The sequence below is a fragment of the Numida meleagris genome, chromosome 3 (assembly GCF_002078875.1).
Source record: "Numida meleagris isolate 19003 breed g44 Domestic line chromosome 3, NumMel1.0, whole genome shotgun sequence".
Taxonomy (NCBI): domain Eukaryota; kingdom Metazoa; phylum Chordata; class Aves; order Galliformes; family Numididae; genus Numida; species Numida meleagris.
In genome coordinates, this window is record NC_034411.1 from 27451130 (window position 1) to 27468820 (window position 17691).

At 37.1% G+C, this 17691-nt stretch overlaps 1 protein-coding gene across 8 annotated transcripts in view; it reads right to left on the reverse strand.

Moving 5' to 3' along the window:
• Positions 1-17691, reverse strand: part of BABAM2 (BRISC and BRCA1 A complex member 2) — a 160120-nt gene that overhangs the window by 68270 nt on the left and 74159 nt on the right. For all 8 annotated transcript variants that reach the window (XR_002437275.1, XM_021392674.1, XM_021392671.1 and 5 more), the window contains one exon: positions 8182-8291. Coding sequence is in view for 7 of the 8 variants with exons in the window: in XM_021392674.1 (XP_021248349.1) it covers positions 8182-8291 (110 nt within the window). In the remaining variant the exon portion in view is untranslated. The remainder of the gene's footprint in view (positions 1-8181; positions 8292-17691) is intronic.

Here is a 17691-nt window from a genome sequence, read left to right on the forward strand (position 1 = left end):
ACCTCCTCCTCCTCCCCACCCCCCAACAACAATAACAAAACAAAACAAAACAAACAAACATGCAAGCCAGGTGTGCCTCCCAGCAGACAGGAGAGGTTTGGCTCTTAATCACCCAGCTCAAAGGCCTGGGGGGAGTACACAAATTGCTCCCTGTCCAAGTGATAAGGGTTTCTCCCAGTGAAAATCAAGGTGGAAAGTGGCACATTGTACATCCAGGTCTTGCCCTGGTACCAGCTTTGAATTTGATGAGGGTGCAGTGACTAGTACCTAAAAGGTATAATGATAATGACCTCTGTTGTACGTATGACCTCAAATACATTATATGCATTATTAACTAGACACTACTGCCGAGTTTGTGATCTGTAAAAATGATTGTTAAATTCCACAAAAAAAACCAACTTCCGCTGGTTAGAAAACAAAGGAATCCCCCATCACTACAAAGCTAGACAGAGACTTTCTTAACTGCAAGTTAAGACAATCCAGCTACCTTTAGTGCTCTTCTAGAACACCTTGTTCAGCACAAATGAAGTCACATCAGCTTTTTAGTTCCCATGAAATTCTTACAGCGCGCTTCCATGCTGACAGCAATCAGCGCCCTAAAGCAACTCTGAAGACCACTCAGCACTGTAACAAGGTGTTTGTGGTAATCTCAAAGGACACATTTTGATCTGTTCTTTTGATCCCAAAGACAATTGGGAGCTGAGGCTGAGATCCCTTCCCCACTAGTCCCTCCTTCCCCACTTTCCTTGCATTGCAGCTACTCCATGTGCTCCTTGTGCCACATTTCCAACATCATCCAAGGTACCCATTGAAAAGGCAGCAGCTGGAATGAGATTCCCAGGGACTCCCTGCCAGCTTCCCACAACTCAGGGAAAGAAAAATACCACAGTAGCATTGAAAATTGACATGCTTGGCCTTGGCTTATTTTAACTCTGTATTTCATGTGTTTTAGCAGTTTGCTTGAAAATCATTAATTTTTCAGTTCCAAGTCTTAAGATATTTGCATGTACTGAACATTAGTATCTGGAAGGAAGTACTAAAAGTAGCTTAACTTTTTGTTAAATGTTTTAAATAATAAAATAGGAAAAATCTGAAGATAGAATACTACAATGTGCAGCAGCTTGCAATTACAGTGAAGTTCTCTGAAAACAAATGACTTAGTCACCAGAAAGTAAGCCACATATCCCAAACATGCAAAAATCCACTTCAGTAGAGTGGATTTTGTAACAAGATAATATCATATTCTGTAGCAGTGGGTTTTGAGTTACAAGAACTTGGAAAAATACACACATGGCAACAATAGCAGTTTCAAAGAATACTCTAGGAAACACTGGTGTAGGAAACGGTTGAGTAAAAGTACCTTTCTCTAATCATGGCATTTGCTGCCAAGGCAAATTCTAGTTAACTCACTGTGGCTCCTGTTCCTCAGTGTTGGTAATAAATATACAGTTAGAACTGATACCGTTGAACAGCAAAAATTCATCTTTGAGCTTCAAGAAAACCCTCTGTGACCTGCTCGTGATTTCTTTTAAGGATGAATTGCCGGAAGTCTCAGTCTGTGGAAATCTCCATCCACAGACTCCATTCAGCTGCAATTAACTTAGTCCAAGACAAACTCAGAGTTAAGTTTCCTCAAATATAAATTTTACAATTCTGACAGGACTTGATTTTTTCACTGCACTTTGAAGCAACATCTTGTAGGGTAAATACCTTACTTACTTTCAGGTAGCATTTAACCCCGGTTAACAAATCTCCTGCTTGCTCTATTACGGCTATATTCATAATTTGGAGAAAAAAGAAATTACTTCTTTCAAATTTCTCTGGTCAGTCTAACTAATTTTACAGCACTCACTTCAGGGAACTCATGCTGGACCTGGAGCTGGCCCACATAGTTCTGTGGAACAAAAGACTCTACATAAAAAGAAAACAAAACAACAGAAAGCCTTCCTATTAATTTCTAGGTAAGAAAAAAAAAATCCCATCATCCGCAACAAACATATTTTAGTACTAACACAGATACATTCTGCTCAGCAGGCTTCCTTTCCCCTATAAAAACATTTCAGGAAACAATGATGAAATCTGCTATGCGTGCTCTAATGCGCTGGGAAAATAGCTGAGAAAGGCACTTAAGTACTACACACCAAGGATGTGAGGATGGCAATGAAATACCCCTCAGCATATGCAACAGTAAAGCCGAAAACATTTGATGCATCAAGAAATAAATAAGTGCCTTTGTAAAACCAAAATGATTCTCAGTACCAAAGTAAAGGACACATAATCCAAACAACTCCTAAAAAACAATTAACAAAAAAATTCCAACTGCAAATACAGAGTCAGATTTCAGTTGTATTAAATACTGGTCCAGTTAGTAACTGAGACAATAGTAATTCACAATCTCATTGCTAAAATTAGTTCTGATCAATTAAAAATGCTTCTGACAACCTCAATGTACAAGGATATACCTGATGCTATGAGCAACAGTAAAGAACCAGGAATAACTTTATGAACAACACCGTGTGACATCCAGAAGAAAAATTACTTTGTTCCCTTCACTCCCCCCCCCTCCATTATCACTCTTTGTAGGGGATAAAAATGCCTAGAAGCAGAGTGATTCCATGGAAAAAATGTTGAGAATATTTTAGAAGAATACAGTTTTACAACAGTGCTTCAAAATGCCTGTGTTAACAGGGATTATTACAATGAAATGTTATACACACGGCATAGGCCAATACACTGTATGCTTAATTAGGGTATCCTGAAATAAACTATATGCATACTGGTGAAAAAACACAACATCTTAGTGGAAAGATTTTGTATCTGAAGGAAAGAAATGTTTTTATTCAAATTTCTGACAAACCTTCTACTCTAGTCAGAAAAATGTAAAGAAAAGGGAATCAGATGGCCTTAAAACCTTTGATTTCTTTTGAAATTTCTTACGCAGTTTTCTATGCATATTTTTCTGCTTTACAAGAAAATCCTTTAAGATGTAAAGTAGTTACTGTAACACGTAAAAATACACATCTGTCAAGTTACAAAGAGTAAGCTAACAAAACCTTGAGAAAGACAAATCTGTGGAAGTCTCCGTAATCTGAACCCCATCAGGGCAATTGCAATACCACTGTTGTCATACTACAAATTAAATGAGATAGAACTATGAACAAAGGAGACCCTGGCATCAGCAGAGTACAGTTTAAGAAGAGTGGACTGACGGAGACATGGCAAAGGTAGCAGTCAAGAGATTTTACCAATTCACTGGTCAGGCCCTGCTAAGAGAGGCATGACCAAACTAGGCTTAATGGAAGATGAGGCCCTTCAAAATCAATAACAACTCTGGCTTTCTTTGTCTCTGGGATTTGAAGAAGTCATGCACTGCATTGGCTCTCTGCTAACAGTTTTAAAGAAATCACAAGTTTGGAAGAATAAACATGTTTTAACTTGCCGATCAGAAGACCTTGCTTCTGTCTTCTGCAGACAGATAAAAAGGCATAAATAGGACCAGTTATGTAGAGACAGTATACCTCCACTAACTGTAAGACAGTAGGCTTCGACCAGTGACATGCACTCACCAGTATGGCACACCAGCATGAGGTGAAGCCTTTCACAGTGCCCCTGCATCTTTGCATCTCAAATGCAGCATGAGACAAATCCAGCACGTGCTATAAATGGAGAATACTGGATGCCTTTCCTCCTTCAGCTCCCAGCATCCGCAACAGAAAAGCTAAGAGATGGGAAATACCTCAGAGCAAACACACATTTTCTCTTCAGTTCTTTTTTTTCATTGGGGAAAAACAGATAGAAACATTCAAAGTCTAAAAGTTCAGACTAGCTTCTTGTTATTTTTCCCTGTCCATACGAGAAGGTTAAGCACAGTCACCGAACTTCGAATTCCATCCTCAGTCACGAAGAACCCTCTGGCATAGCTCCCAGACTCATAAAAAATGACCATTTCAGTCCCTAAAGCATGGAGTTTGATCCATTAAAGCAAAACAAGTTCTACTGACAGCTGGTTTTCTTAGCATATTCACGTCCGTGTATTTATCAGAGAAAAGCCCTCCAGGACAACACTGTTTATTACAGGATTATTTCTGTGAATCCAGGGAACAAAGAATTCACTGAGCAGCAGTGTTTCTACCCTTACTTCTTTTTTCTTAAAATGTGAACCAAGATAAACCCATTTTATTTACTTATTTATTAACACGGACTACTTGTGAAGACAAAAGAGACATAAAACTTGTTTTTTGTCATTAAAAATATAACTTCTGATCCACATTAATGTGTAGTACACTGACAAACATTTTAATATAGAAATTAGCTGTTCAGTCTCTCTCCCATTTCTTGGATTTAGATTTTGGTGACTTTTAGCAAATGGAAAGCAAAGATATGACAGATTTTTAATCATAAATTTCCTATCCATAGGGATACCTAGCCTTGCACCACTGAGAAAAATAATTTTGAGCAAGCAAGAGGTTTTACAGTGAGAGACTTTATGAATAATGTATAGAAATATGGCAGAGACATAAAAGGTACGTAGCTCAGCAGTTCCTCATCGTGCAGAGAAGTGCACACAGTAGTGCAGGCAAAGCCTCAGAATACCTCTGTGCCTAACCTAGCTGGAGGAAGAGGTCAAGTGGATCAGCACGTGTGGGGCTTCAGGTACTGACACTGCTCAGCTCTGAGGCCCTCCCCAAAGCAGTGCAGGTGAAAGCTGGGGATGAGGAACATTCTGTGACCACTTCTGCTCTCCGAGGAGGAAAGAGGACCAGCTAGGCACACACACAGATGCTGACAAGCACCATCCTCTCAAGTTGGGTGGCCAGACTGTGAGGTTTACCAGCTCACCATTTTCCCCAAAAGTGTACAGAAACTTGTTATTATGATACGACAGTAGTACCGGGTTTTTTTTTGTTTTTTTTTTGCTTTCTGGTTGTATTTTTTTAATATATATATTATATATATATATATATATATATATATAAACCACAACATACAATAAGTATACCATGTTTCACTCTAACCGAATCTATTTTTTGAAATCATTAAAAGCAATTGTTTTTAGCTCTGTACCTGTTTGCTGATGCAACGTAATGAAGAATAAGAATTCTTAAAGAAAATAAAAGATTTATAAATGATTGATTTCAAAGTAAGGATATATTAACAAGAAATTGCCGTTAACATGTTTTAAACAATTGGTATTTAAAGGAAGGCTTTTAAATGTAGAAGTTTTAATGAAAGAATTAAATCACGTATAGTTATGGTTAACTGTTGTTGAGATGTTTACAAACCAACGTGCTTCCCAACCTTAAGAGCTGGTTTTGAGGGTTTTTTGTTTGTTTGCTTGTTTTTTTAATTGTAAGAACTGGACTTCACACTCTTTGAAGTGAAGTCAATGGAATACTGATATCGACACCTGAACAAGCAACAATACCTTTGCACTGCATTTTTATCTCCCGCTAAAAGACAACCTTTTTCAAATCTAGCATCTTAGCTCCAAATCATAAAAAATGTGTATTTCCCTGATTTTGCAAATCTCTTTGAGAGTCTATGACAAAGAGCAATCAGTCTTACTAGTATTACATTTACCATTCACCTAAAAATAGGTCAAATGTGCTTTATAACAACACTGCAAAACAAAAATACTATATTCACATTGCTAGGGCTCAAATTCGCTGACAAGATCTGTGGGTAAGTATCATTTTTAGAAAATGCAATGTGGAAACACATGTTTATATGGCAGAGCACAAAAACAATGAAAACTCTTGGGAAAGCTGGAGATAACTCAAGTTACGCAGACAGTTTACTCTTATTTCTCTCCTAAGCTGAAGCATTTTTATCTGTACATGTTTTTTTTATACATCAAGACAATGCTATTCCCGTTTGCTTGTTCTTCCTAACATGAACAGAGTTAGTATTATCAAAATAATTGTGGGAATTTAGTATTTTTCCTGTTTTATTTAAAACTTTGGAAGGTTACTCAGGGAATTGTCAACTACTAATTATTTTACCTCAAAATCTGATGCATAAAAAAATACACTAGTAATTTGCTTACATGGTGCTTGTAGATGCAATTATTGTCAACAGCGGGAAGAACTTTTATAAGCAGAACACAATTCAAATGTAAAATGCCATGGCCTCAAGTCATTAAAACTAATCCTCAGGGCCCTTTGAGGCTTTCTGTACTTTTGGCAAAAAGTATAAAGAAGTACGCATTGTTGCTTCAGTTCCCAAACACTGGAAAGTTAAATATCTAGACTGTCAGCCTCTGCTAAACAGAACAGAGATTGGTTTGGGCAAAGAACAAAAGACATATACATCTTTGTTTTTATAGCTCAATTGAACGAACGCTGAAAACATACCCATGCATTTTTTCATGGCAAAAAAGTAGCCAGTACAATACAGGGAAGTACAGCAGCTCACACTCAAGCAAATCTACCTGCACTGAAAGCAAGGGACATTGTGCCATGAAGTAACAAAAGCTGATTACATTAACACTGCATAAGGTTACTTATGCAAAAGTATGTTACAAAAGTAACATAGTGAACTTGAATCATACCTAATCAATCTCATTCCCTCTCTACTCAGGCGGCTTACCAGTATCTAGACACCATGATGAATTAAACAAGGACAGACTGAAATAGAGCCATGCTTTCTGAGTGAAGTATCTCCAGTTTGATACACAGATAACATGACAAGGTGTGGCATGGAACTGCAGGTATTACTGGCATGATTTTAAAATTACTACGTGAGAATAAATTATAAAGCAATAAATATGTCAGATACAGCAGGTATGTACTAACACCATCCAAATATTATTCTGTTATTTTGCTGTACATAACACATTTAAAATCAGATGTTTTTTAGGGCACTGAAAGAAAACGCAATATTTTATGGAAAGCAAAGTCTGCTTTTGTATTGCAACTGTGCTTTGCAACTCAGGAGGTTAACATCTTTCTAACGACGCTACTGGAAAATGGAAAAAATCAGCAATGCATTAATTAGCACAAAGGTCATTTACATATACCTGGGTGGCCTGACATACAGTTAATAGTCAACATGTGACTAGAGCTGAAAATACAACAGAAACTAGTGACAGCCCACCTGCCATTAACAGCAGTTGAGAAAAGAATCCTTTGGAACGCTGATGACAAGAGGTAGTGAATTGACAAAAATATGAAAATTGAAAAGTTCCTAAACATATTATTCACGTGTATGTGTATTTATGTGTGTGTGTGAAATCTACATTTTCTTAAAAAAACTGGGAAGTCTTCTGTTTTTATCTAAATCAAATCTTGAATTTGTTTTTTAAATTGCACCCACCATCTTATCCAGACCAATGCCCGGTTGAGTGAAACCTCAACTTCTCTACCAGAAAGTGCTATCAACAGTTCAATGGAAAGTCACTGCAGTACTGACCAGAAAAACAAAGTATCACTGAAATTGTGTTAGATTGCCTTGACCGGTGAATACTTGAAAAGTCTAATGTAGTTACTTTTTTTGAAGCAGACATTGCACTGAAATACGAGGAGTACTAAGACATTCACAATTCCAGAAATTGAAGAGCAATTTAATGAAAATGGACTGACTCCCTCCCATTTTAGGAGTTTTTCAGCAATTGTGTTTGTCAACTGCATTGTCTGTCAACCTTAACATTAAATATTCAGATATTCTCCTGGAAAAAAGTAACCTTGTAAAGATGCAAATTCATAAAACACAGTTAATAAAGCCCCTGAACTTCTACAACTCCTTAACCAAATGAGTTACGTATATTCAGAGAACTTACCCATACACTTATGTGTATATACATATATATTTGTACGCATCATCCCTCAATGAAAAAATAATTACATATTCCCCCCACATAAAAGATATTGGTGTGTTATACGGGAGGAGACATTCAAAATATAATGCTACAGGAAAACTCAGCATACTTTTCATGGATTAATATGGTACTACATGTGGCCAGTGATGACACTTCATCCCTATGCGATCCAGTCACAAATACAGAAGAAGCAAGAAGATGATCTGTCATTTCTCCACCACACACACACACTTACAGTAAACATTGTGACTTTAAGCAGTTTAAAGCAATATGACCTTATCACGTAGCCAACATTTCTCAGGAAAAACACAAATAGTTCGGAGATAAAGTAAAAAAAACACTGCAGAACAAACAGTCTCACTTACTGTTCAATGCGTGGAGACAGATACAGCTTAGGAAAAACCTGAGTAGCTTCTGCATCCTCAAAACTAACAGAGAGAAGTGCAACATCTTCTCCAGGATCTTCATTCACATCCTGTACATAAAAATAAGAAAGATACAAATAACAAAATGAGTACTTGTAAGCTTACAGATAACAAGCCAGTCAAATGCCAATTTATTTAAGGGATGCTTAAATGGCAAATTAAAAGCGTGACTGCTGAAAAATAGGTTGAAAATTTAATTTCTTACTGTATTAGTACTTGAAAGACATTCTATAGCACTTAATTTCAAGTATCAAAATAAAATTACTTATTAGTTAGCAAGTATACAGTAATGTAGCTCTTTTTCAGTTGGCAGAAAAACATATTTAAGTAAACATGCAGATTTCACTGTTAAGAATTCTCAGTTGAGTATTAGCATCAGACACAACTACCAAGGAATTTCATGTTACAGTAGCATGGAATTAGGAACACAGACTTTGCATTAGTTATTTTTCAAAGAAGAGCATGGTACATAATTTCTGCTGTACTCAACTCCATTGTGATTCGGCTTGAAGAACTTTTTTGCAGTCAGAAACTTATGCCTAGAAGTTACTGTCCCTGAGCTACCACAAATTAAATCCCTGCCTTACTTTCAGAAGGCTGCACGCATAATAAAAAGTATTGTTAAAAAAAAATCCAAGCTAAATACTAGGACAGTCAATCTAAACGCATTCACAGTTAAGGCTCTCTTTGCATCAGAACAATCAGGAAAAATTTGGGGATCAAGCAGAACAAATTGTTTCTGGATAAGACCTGGTATCTCTCCAACTCACAAATCACATACAACCCAGACAGATGAATTTCTGCTGAATACAACCGCATTTGAGCTCCCGACCTCGTGTTAGAGCCGTGAATTAGAAGTACCAGCACCTCCACCTAGCACAAGTAACACGGTGCCACTTGCTGCACGCAAACATAAGTCATTTAACATGTTTGTGCATATGTACATAGCAACTTGCCAAGATGCATTTGTTTTTATCCGTTTTGGAAAACTATAAGAGGAAACAGATAACCCAGCAGATCCGCGCTCAGCGCAGGATCAACATGGTGCAGCGTGCCCTGGTGTGGTCTGTCGTACACACAGCTGGGAGGAAGGAACATGCAAACCACTTAAGACATTGTTCGAAGATCCTGCCCAATCTGAGGGGAAAAAAAGTGACTGCTGAGTGGTTTCAGGAAGACAATCTCGTGCCATGTGAAGCTTTGGCAGGACTAGACCTATTAACGTCCAGAGAGACTCTCTGCATGTTAGCTCTACGTGCAGAACACAACATGCCAAGAAACCTAGCGATAAGCTGCAGGGAAGAGTGGGTCTTGAAAAAAAAAAAAGCCTAATTGTCTTGCATGAAAAATGAGACAGAACTGGCAGCGCTTTCTTAAATTCTGCCTTGGTGTACTGCTCAATTTTAACAGCTGAAAGAAAAGTGTACTCCTAAGAATGCCCATAAAACGGTTACAGGCACAGCTGGGCTGGGAACGAAACACCATTTTAAGCTGCAGTTGCAGGATAACCCTCCATATCTGTATCAAGGATGAAAACCAGCCACTTTCATAATGGCATATGATCAGTATACAGATGAGGCTTCACTTCTGTAGCTAAGTACGACATTAATTGGATTTTTACAACTAATTTGCTAATTGTCGATAAAATGACAAGAACTATTAATATACACTCAACAGCAATACTAATTATTAAAATATTTTACTGTAAGAGGCATTCTTCAAGAGGTGGCAAGTATGTATAATACACACCTTCGTATGTATATAGCTCTCTCAAGACCACATTCTTTTTTTGCAATTCTTGTCAAATGACTTGTTTTTAGAGAAGAGAACCTACGCGCTTTTCACAAGCAGTTTGGACAAAACCAAATGTACTTAATGCTTAATTTGATGCGCAAATACTTTGCTACCATGTGTATGACCAGTTTCTAGAATACCACTCAGGTGCTTACTGATCAAAGAAAATCAAAATGAGGAAAAAAAAAAATCTAGTGAATATCACTACAACATCTATTACCCCTTACAATATTACTACAGTGTATTCCTGCACTCACTAATGGCTACTTTAATATAAAGACTCATAGCAGAAAAGTAAAAAATACATAAATAAATGTAACATCTTGGCATGTTGAGCTGCAATAAGCTGATGTGTGCATTAAGAGCAATACACTGAGACAAATAATATTTTTCATTTACAAAAGTAATACACAAAATACAACTACTGTTGCCAGCACATCACCACGTTACATTCATATAGCTACTGTCCAATGTAAGCCTGAGTAAAGAAATTAGCGTTCATCTCTAACTACCTTTTTTCAAGTAGACGTATATGTTTGGCCCCAAAACCTGCAAAGTTAAAATGGTAGCTTAAAAAAAACCAAAAAAAACGAACACAAAACAGGCAGCTTTCCCATAGGTTTTAAAAAGACATGATGCAGTAACACTAAGGAGTTGCTCAACCTGGTTGCTCAGATGGCCAGAGATTTACACAGATTTATGACGAAGTCCCTTTGTATTTGCACAATAGTGATTATTTCTTTCAGATTTTGTTCCTTTTATTTATGCAAGGATCTGCTTGTTAGAACTGCATTCATTCTTAGTATGTCTGTTACAACTGTCATTTATAAAACTAAATCAAAAACACATGTCCAACAGATAAACTGTAGAGAGACTTTTAAATAAACAGACCTTTTTGATCTTTGCCTGTGCCAGTCACAACTTAACTCCTTCAGTGATATCTCTTCTGGTCATTTCTACAAACTTGTTAATGACCAGGTGAAATGATGCATGTCTGTACAGGTAGGCAATGATATTGCCCCAGCACAGGGGCTGATATACTTCCCTTGCATCAAACAGTCCAAAGGCAAAGGCTGTTTATACAATACCTATCAAGTTCTGACCAGGACTGTCTTATCTTTCCTTTTCCCATTTCAGCATATCAATTTCTCTCAAAAAAACAGCCAACTTTTAAACAAAGCAGCAAAAGAAAATCACCCCTCTTTTTTTTTTTACTTTTTTTTTTCCTTCTACTTTTTTTACTCAACGTCAAGAGAAAGGGTAACATTCATTCTTTAGGACTATTCCCTTTTAAGAAACAAAAGAGGCTATTGAACACCAATCACCAGACATTTTAAAAATTAAAACAGCCAAGTTGATTTTCATAATTTGTATTTAACCCACACCACTTACTATCAAAGGATTTTATTAAAAAAACTAATTCTACATTTTAATAATATTTGATTTTCTTTAAATTAAGAATGGCAATTTCACATAAAAATTAGCATCCAACATTAGAACTGCCATGTTAGAGTACTGGTTCATACTCACAGAACATTTTCTACCTAAGACTTTATGTAAGGTATTATTAAACTGATCTTGCACAGAATGGAGGACACATCCTGGGCCACAGGAATTTTGAGGTTTGAAAATTGAATGTTTCTAAAAAAACATCTGAGATCATTAGCTAAGCATGTGATAATGCACACATATTAGATTTTCCAAAACAGTCTTATGATTGCTAATAAAAATATCTAGCACACTATAACATAAAAGATCCAACATCAGTTTTCATGGTGTCTTTTTGTCATCCTGTTATTATGCATTCCTACTTCAAAAAATAATTTTTTCCTCATTACAGAAAACACCCAAACAAAGCAAACATGAAAATACATGAACAAACTGCAAGTGTTTTCCTATGTTTATATAAAACTTGCATAGGTGATATTTTTAACGAAAAGTTCCATAGTGCCCTAGAACTGCAAATATACATAGTAAAGCATTGTGGTGAGAAAGAAAAAAAAAAACCAACAGATTTTCAACTCATGTTTTAGCTTAGAGTTTTTTTCTTTTTTTTTTTGGGGGGGGGGGGGGGAGGGCAAGAAGGGTGAGTTTTTTGTTTTCATTTTTCACAAGGCAAGCGTAAAGAGAAAACTCATGATATTTCATTCAAATTTACTCTTTGTCAACTTAGCCAGTGCAGATGAAATGTTCATTAAACATGTACTTTTGACACAGAAGTACAAAAGGACACATGAAAATACAAGTACAGCCAGAACAGATGAAATTGGAAGTTACAAGTGATTTTAGAATTCCTTTTTCCCTCGAGAAACTTGAGGAAAAGATTTCAGGTACTGTAAGACTCAGAAAAGTCTCAATACTTAAATATTCTATTTTTAATTGTGTCAGCACTGTCTAAACAACTATTTGTTAGGTGCCATTCATATCAAACTAAATTTACATTCAAAAGCATGCCAGAACTTTTACAGTTGCTCCATTTGCAAAATCCTTCATATTTTCAGAAAGTTAGTATGACCTGTGTATGAAAATTATCAAAAACACTTTAAGTATACCATCTAAAGGGCATTGTTTTCTTGTATCCTACCTACTGTAATTGAAAACTGGGAATTTACTGGAACTGACAATTTATTATGAGTCAGATGGTTGATAGCCGGTCCAACCAAAACATCTGCTCCACACAGTCACAACTGCTATAACCCATTTCCTCTTGTGCCTGGAGTCTAACCAAGTTGTATATTAGAGCTCCTTTTCCTTAAATATGCAGATTCTGGAAAATAAGTTATTACCTTTTTTTTAGTTATCAAGAGAAAAAATCTCCTTGCTTCCTTTTATTAGAATATTCTTTCAAGAAGAGGTATTTTTATTACTGGCATGGAACAGTCTGGGCAGTGCCAGGACTTGCTTTTCAGTTCAAGTGGAACACTTGAGAGGTGGAGGCTACGAGATGGGGGGACAAAAAGTGAGCAGCAGGCAAAGGTATAAATCTGGTGTTGTCAGGTTAACTCTAAAGAAAGAATGAGGAAAAGAAACATTAAATTTAGTAGAAGTGATGGGAAAGGATGTATAGGAAGAGTACTGATGTGCTGTGGAAATGACAAGTGATTTCGGGTCTGGGGATTGGTGGGAAACAAAGCAAGGGTGCAGGGCTTCTGGTAGGGATGATAAGTTCAGACCTTAAACACAAACAGTAATTGGTCTGGGGATACAACGGAGGTAGTGAAAAGCACATGAACTGTCCAACCTACTGCATGTTCCTCTGGGTAAAGAGGGGCCACAAATGGCTGATGTTGCAGAAGCCTCTTGGGCAGATAAGCTAGCTAACCTCCAAACTGAACGGGATAGGCCAAATCCACTTCAGAAGTCCCCAGCTCATCACTCCAATCTCTTCCTGGAGGTTTCTGGCCTTTCAGCTCTGACAAACGCTGAATAACTGTCTTTGTGGTATAATTCTGAGGGGATGGGATTGCTTGAAATAACAAAAGCAAAGGATACATTCAATTTACAACCTGTGTGATGTGACGAAGGAACAGGGGAAAGGTGGAACAGAGAGGCAGAATATGACTGAGTACATAGAGAAGTGAGTAGCTGCTGATGCTAACATCTACAGCCAGCTTATGACAAGCTGAACACACATTCTTGTGTTACCTCTCAGCCTTACCACACTAGTCAGCTTCACGGAGTGTGCAACTCATATACCAGGATCCCTTCTGGAGAAAAAGGTTCCCAGAGGAGAAATGCATGAGAATAACTACCAGAAGGGTGATTTACCTCAGGTTTGAACTTAACACGCGATATTTTGTGATACATACCTGTTTCAGAACCACGTTTACTAGCAACTGAGAAAGGAACAAAAGAATTTGATTTTAAAATATGAATTGCATCAGAGAAGAATACATACTGCTGTTTGCTGTATTAGTACCAATGGGCTACTTGCATCATACTGGTAAGCAATATTTGGCCTTTTTCTTCCAAATGACAGCATGCAATAATATGAAAAATAACCATCAAATAAAGCACAAGCAACTCTTAATGAGTAGAACTTCACTAGCCAGCTTTGATACGAGTAGTTAAAAATTCTCCAAACCTTCTTCTATATTTTTGTTTTTTAAATAACAAAACATGCTAGGGGAAAGTAGGCAGTGAAGTGAAGTGGCAAATGAGACTAACAACTCTGCTTCACTCTAGGGAGAATAGGTAATCATACCAGGAAATTCTTTCTACTATCTTCCAGGAAATCCACCAGGTCTGATCAAGGATTGCTTATTCTTTAAATAGGATCTTGAATGAAAACAAAGGCAGTCACCTTGCATGCACTGCCCACAGTACTGAAATGTTCTAAAAAAAGTCCTTCTCCCAAGGTTCGACAACAAAACCTTTACCTAACTCATTCTAGGCAAAGACCTTGCTTAAGCTCAGAGTAACTCCTATTTTAAAAGATACTTGAAAATCATAGTCTGGGAAGAACTTTGAAGAATCTGAAAAGATAATTTTAGGACAGTGTACCAGACTTTTTTCATTAAAACAAAATCAAATGATTATGTATCTTCTGAGCACTGGGCAAGACATTTAATTACACCACTGGGCATCAACAACAATGTGTAAATAATTTTTTTTCTTGAAGTATGAGTAACATCCCAAGTATTTGTTTTTTTTTTATGTGTTTATTTGTGTTCACTAGTTGTTTTCTTGTTTGCTTTCAAACTTTTATATAGAAATGAATTGTGTTTCTCTAAGACAAGAACTGAGATGTGTTTTGCCTAGACAATTTTCTTTTATTATGACTATGGCAATTTACCACTACTCCATACAAGTGACTGCCAGAGTATGGTAAACAATACTGTTACAAAAGTTTAGGAAAAAGTAAAAGGTTAAACAGAAAGAATAATGTTCCTGTGCATGAAAATACATGTGAGAATTCACAACTTTCAAGATATATGTCATTTAGGCGAATAAAAGTTAATGTATTCTGACAACATGAAAAGCCGAGGTGACACTTTCATCACAGCAATACTGTTTGCTTCGGTCTGAAAAACAGTCTCAGAAAACAAGGCAGATTCCTTTAAATGTCAAAAAATGCTTTGTTAAGTGTTGAATTCAAATTTAGAATAAATATTCCAAGTGCAGCACAGTCTAAAATTAATACTGGGGTGTCCTTTCTGATGTGTTAATAAAACTGATTTCAAGTGAGCAAAAATGTTTCTAAATATTAGTTTTGCATACTATACACACAAAGTACGTTTTCATGTGAAGATCATTCCAATGTGTTGACAGAACTGTATTTTTTTAACTATGTTTTAATGACACCAGTGTTGTGGATACTTCATAATTTTAAAAGAGACTGATAAGTAGGATGCTAATGATCTCAAACTTCAATTTGTTCACTAAAACTTAAATACAAGCACATTAGCTCTACCAGCTCTACTATCAGATATCGCATTCATATTAAAATAAGATTAAAACCCCAACATTTGCATAGCTAGGGATGTCCACACAATGAAATAGAATACAAATGACACAGAACAGGGAGAAACAATATTAGGAATCTAGATTGTTGTTTTTTTTTCCATCCATTCATAAATCCTGCTTTTCCTAGGACTTCAATTTATTCAATACTTCAGAGGGGCTAAACCTCTTAATTTTTGTTTTGTTACTTTTAATTTACAAGCACACTGGATAATTTTTAATCTAACAGTACAGTTTTACCATTAAAAATAAATGTTAACCTAGAAGATCACTCTATTACTCTAATGAAGTTTTGTAGGCAGAATACACGTTCAAATAGCACCTCTAAGTTTCCTAAGACGCAAAGCAAAGCAATGACGCATGTCTGCCATTATCGGCTAGACCACAGAAACACAGAATCACCAAGGTTGGAAAAGACCTCCAAGACCATCTAGTCCTCCATCTACCTAGCACCAATATTTCCCCATTAAACCATGTCCCTTAGTACAACATCTAAATGTTTCTTGAATGCCTAGAGGGATAGTGACTCCACTGGGCAGTCCGTTCCAGCGCCTGATCACTCTTTCAGAGAAATATTTTTTCCTAGTATCCAACCTGGATCTTCCCTGACACAACTAGAGGCCAATCCCTCTAGTCCTTTCGCTACTTATGTGGGGTAAGAGGCCGACGCCCACCTCGTCACAACCTCCTTTCAGACAGTTGTAGAGAGCAATAAGGTCTCCCCTGAGCCTCCTCTTCTCCAGACTAAACAATCCTAGTTCCCTCAGCTGCTTGTCCCTCAGCACATAAGACTTGTGCTCCAGACCCCTCACAGCTTCGTTGCCCTTCTCTGGACATGCTCCAGGGCCTCAATGTCTTTCTTGTAGTGAGGAGCCCAAAACTGAACACAGTACTCACCGTAGCTGAGTACAGGGGGACAATCACCTCCCTGCTTCTGCTGGTTGGACGATTTTGGATACAAGCCAGGATGCCATGGACCTTCTTGGCCACCCGGGCACACTGCTGGCTCATGTTCAGCCTCGTGCTAACCAGCATTCCCAGGTCCTTTTCCTCTGCACAGTCTTGCAGCCACTCTGCCCCAAGCCTGTAGTGTTGCCTGGGTTTGTCGTGGCCAAAGTGCAGGAGCCAGCACTTGGTCTTGTTGAACTTCATCTCACAAATAATGGGCTGCAGAAAGTGCCAAGAGATTCCAAAACTCAGTTTTTTACAGAGATCATCCTGTCTCTCATAATCAGTGAGCAGCTGTGGCACCCACTCAGACCAAACCCATTTTGTCATTTCTTGACAAAATCTTTTTCTCAATAAAAAAGCACTGCAAAAACTCTTTCCAAAATGAAGATGTTCTTTCTTCTGCCAACAAACATACCAATTTCGCTGCTCTGCTGGCATCAGTGCTGCTACTGGCAAAATAAAGGACAGCACAATCTGAGCATCAGTGTGAGGAGCTGTTTGAAACCACAAGACCGATAACGTAAATATTTTCTTATAAGCATGTATCTGAGATAAATGATTGTTTAAAACTTTCTGTAAACAATGATTGACTTATTTTTTTAATTTAAAGTTATCTGCATGGAAAACATGCTCTTGAGTGCCTTAAAAAGTCTTCTTTAGTTAGGAAATCATGTGTAAACAGCCAACAAAGGATAAGCAGAATTAAAATTAATACTTGGACTAATATCACCAGCATCCTAAACCAAGAATCATTCAAGGACAGCAAGGCAGCAAGAGAGGAAAAAATTTTCCTTGTTCATTTGGGGTTTGCATACTAGTGAAAGGCAGGTTGATCTTGGGCAAATGCTAATTTCAGTCATATGTATTTACATTTGTTTACATATTCACATTGTAGGGAGGACTCGTTTTCATTACTATTTTAGATGTCCTCTATTTAAATAAATTTCTTTATCTGACACAATCAATATTGAAGATTCGAAATTTACGTACTGATATAATTAATCCCAGGAGTGTTAGGGTTCAGGCTCTATCTGTACTGCCTCATCATGTGCCAAGGTGTTGCCTTGCTAACAGTGTACACTCCAAGACATTTCTTTCACACCTCTCTCTGCATTGTTATCTACTTTTCACACTTTCAATATTTGGAAGATCCACATTAGAAATCAAGAATGTAGATATATATCTACCCTGTAAGACCCTCATATTCAAACACCATAAAACAAGTCAACTTTTACTATATAT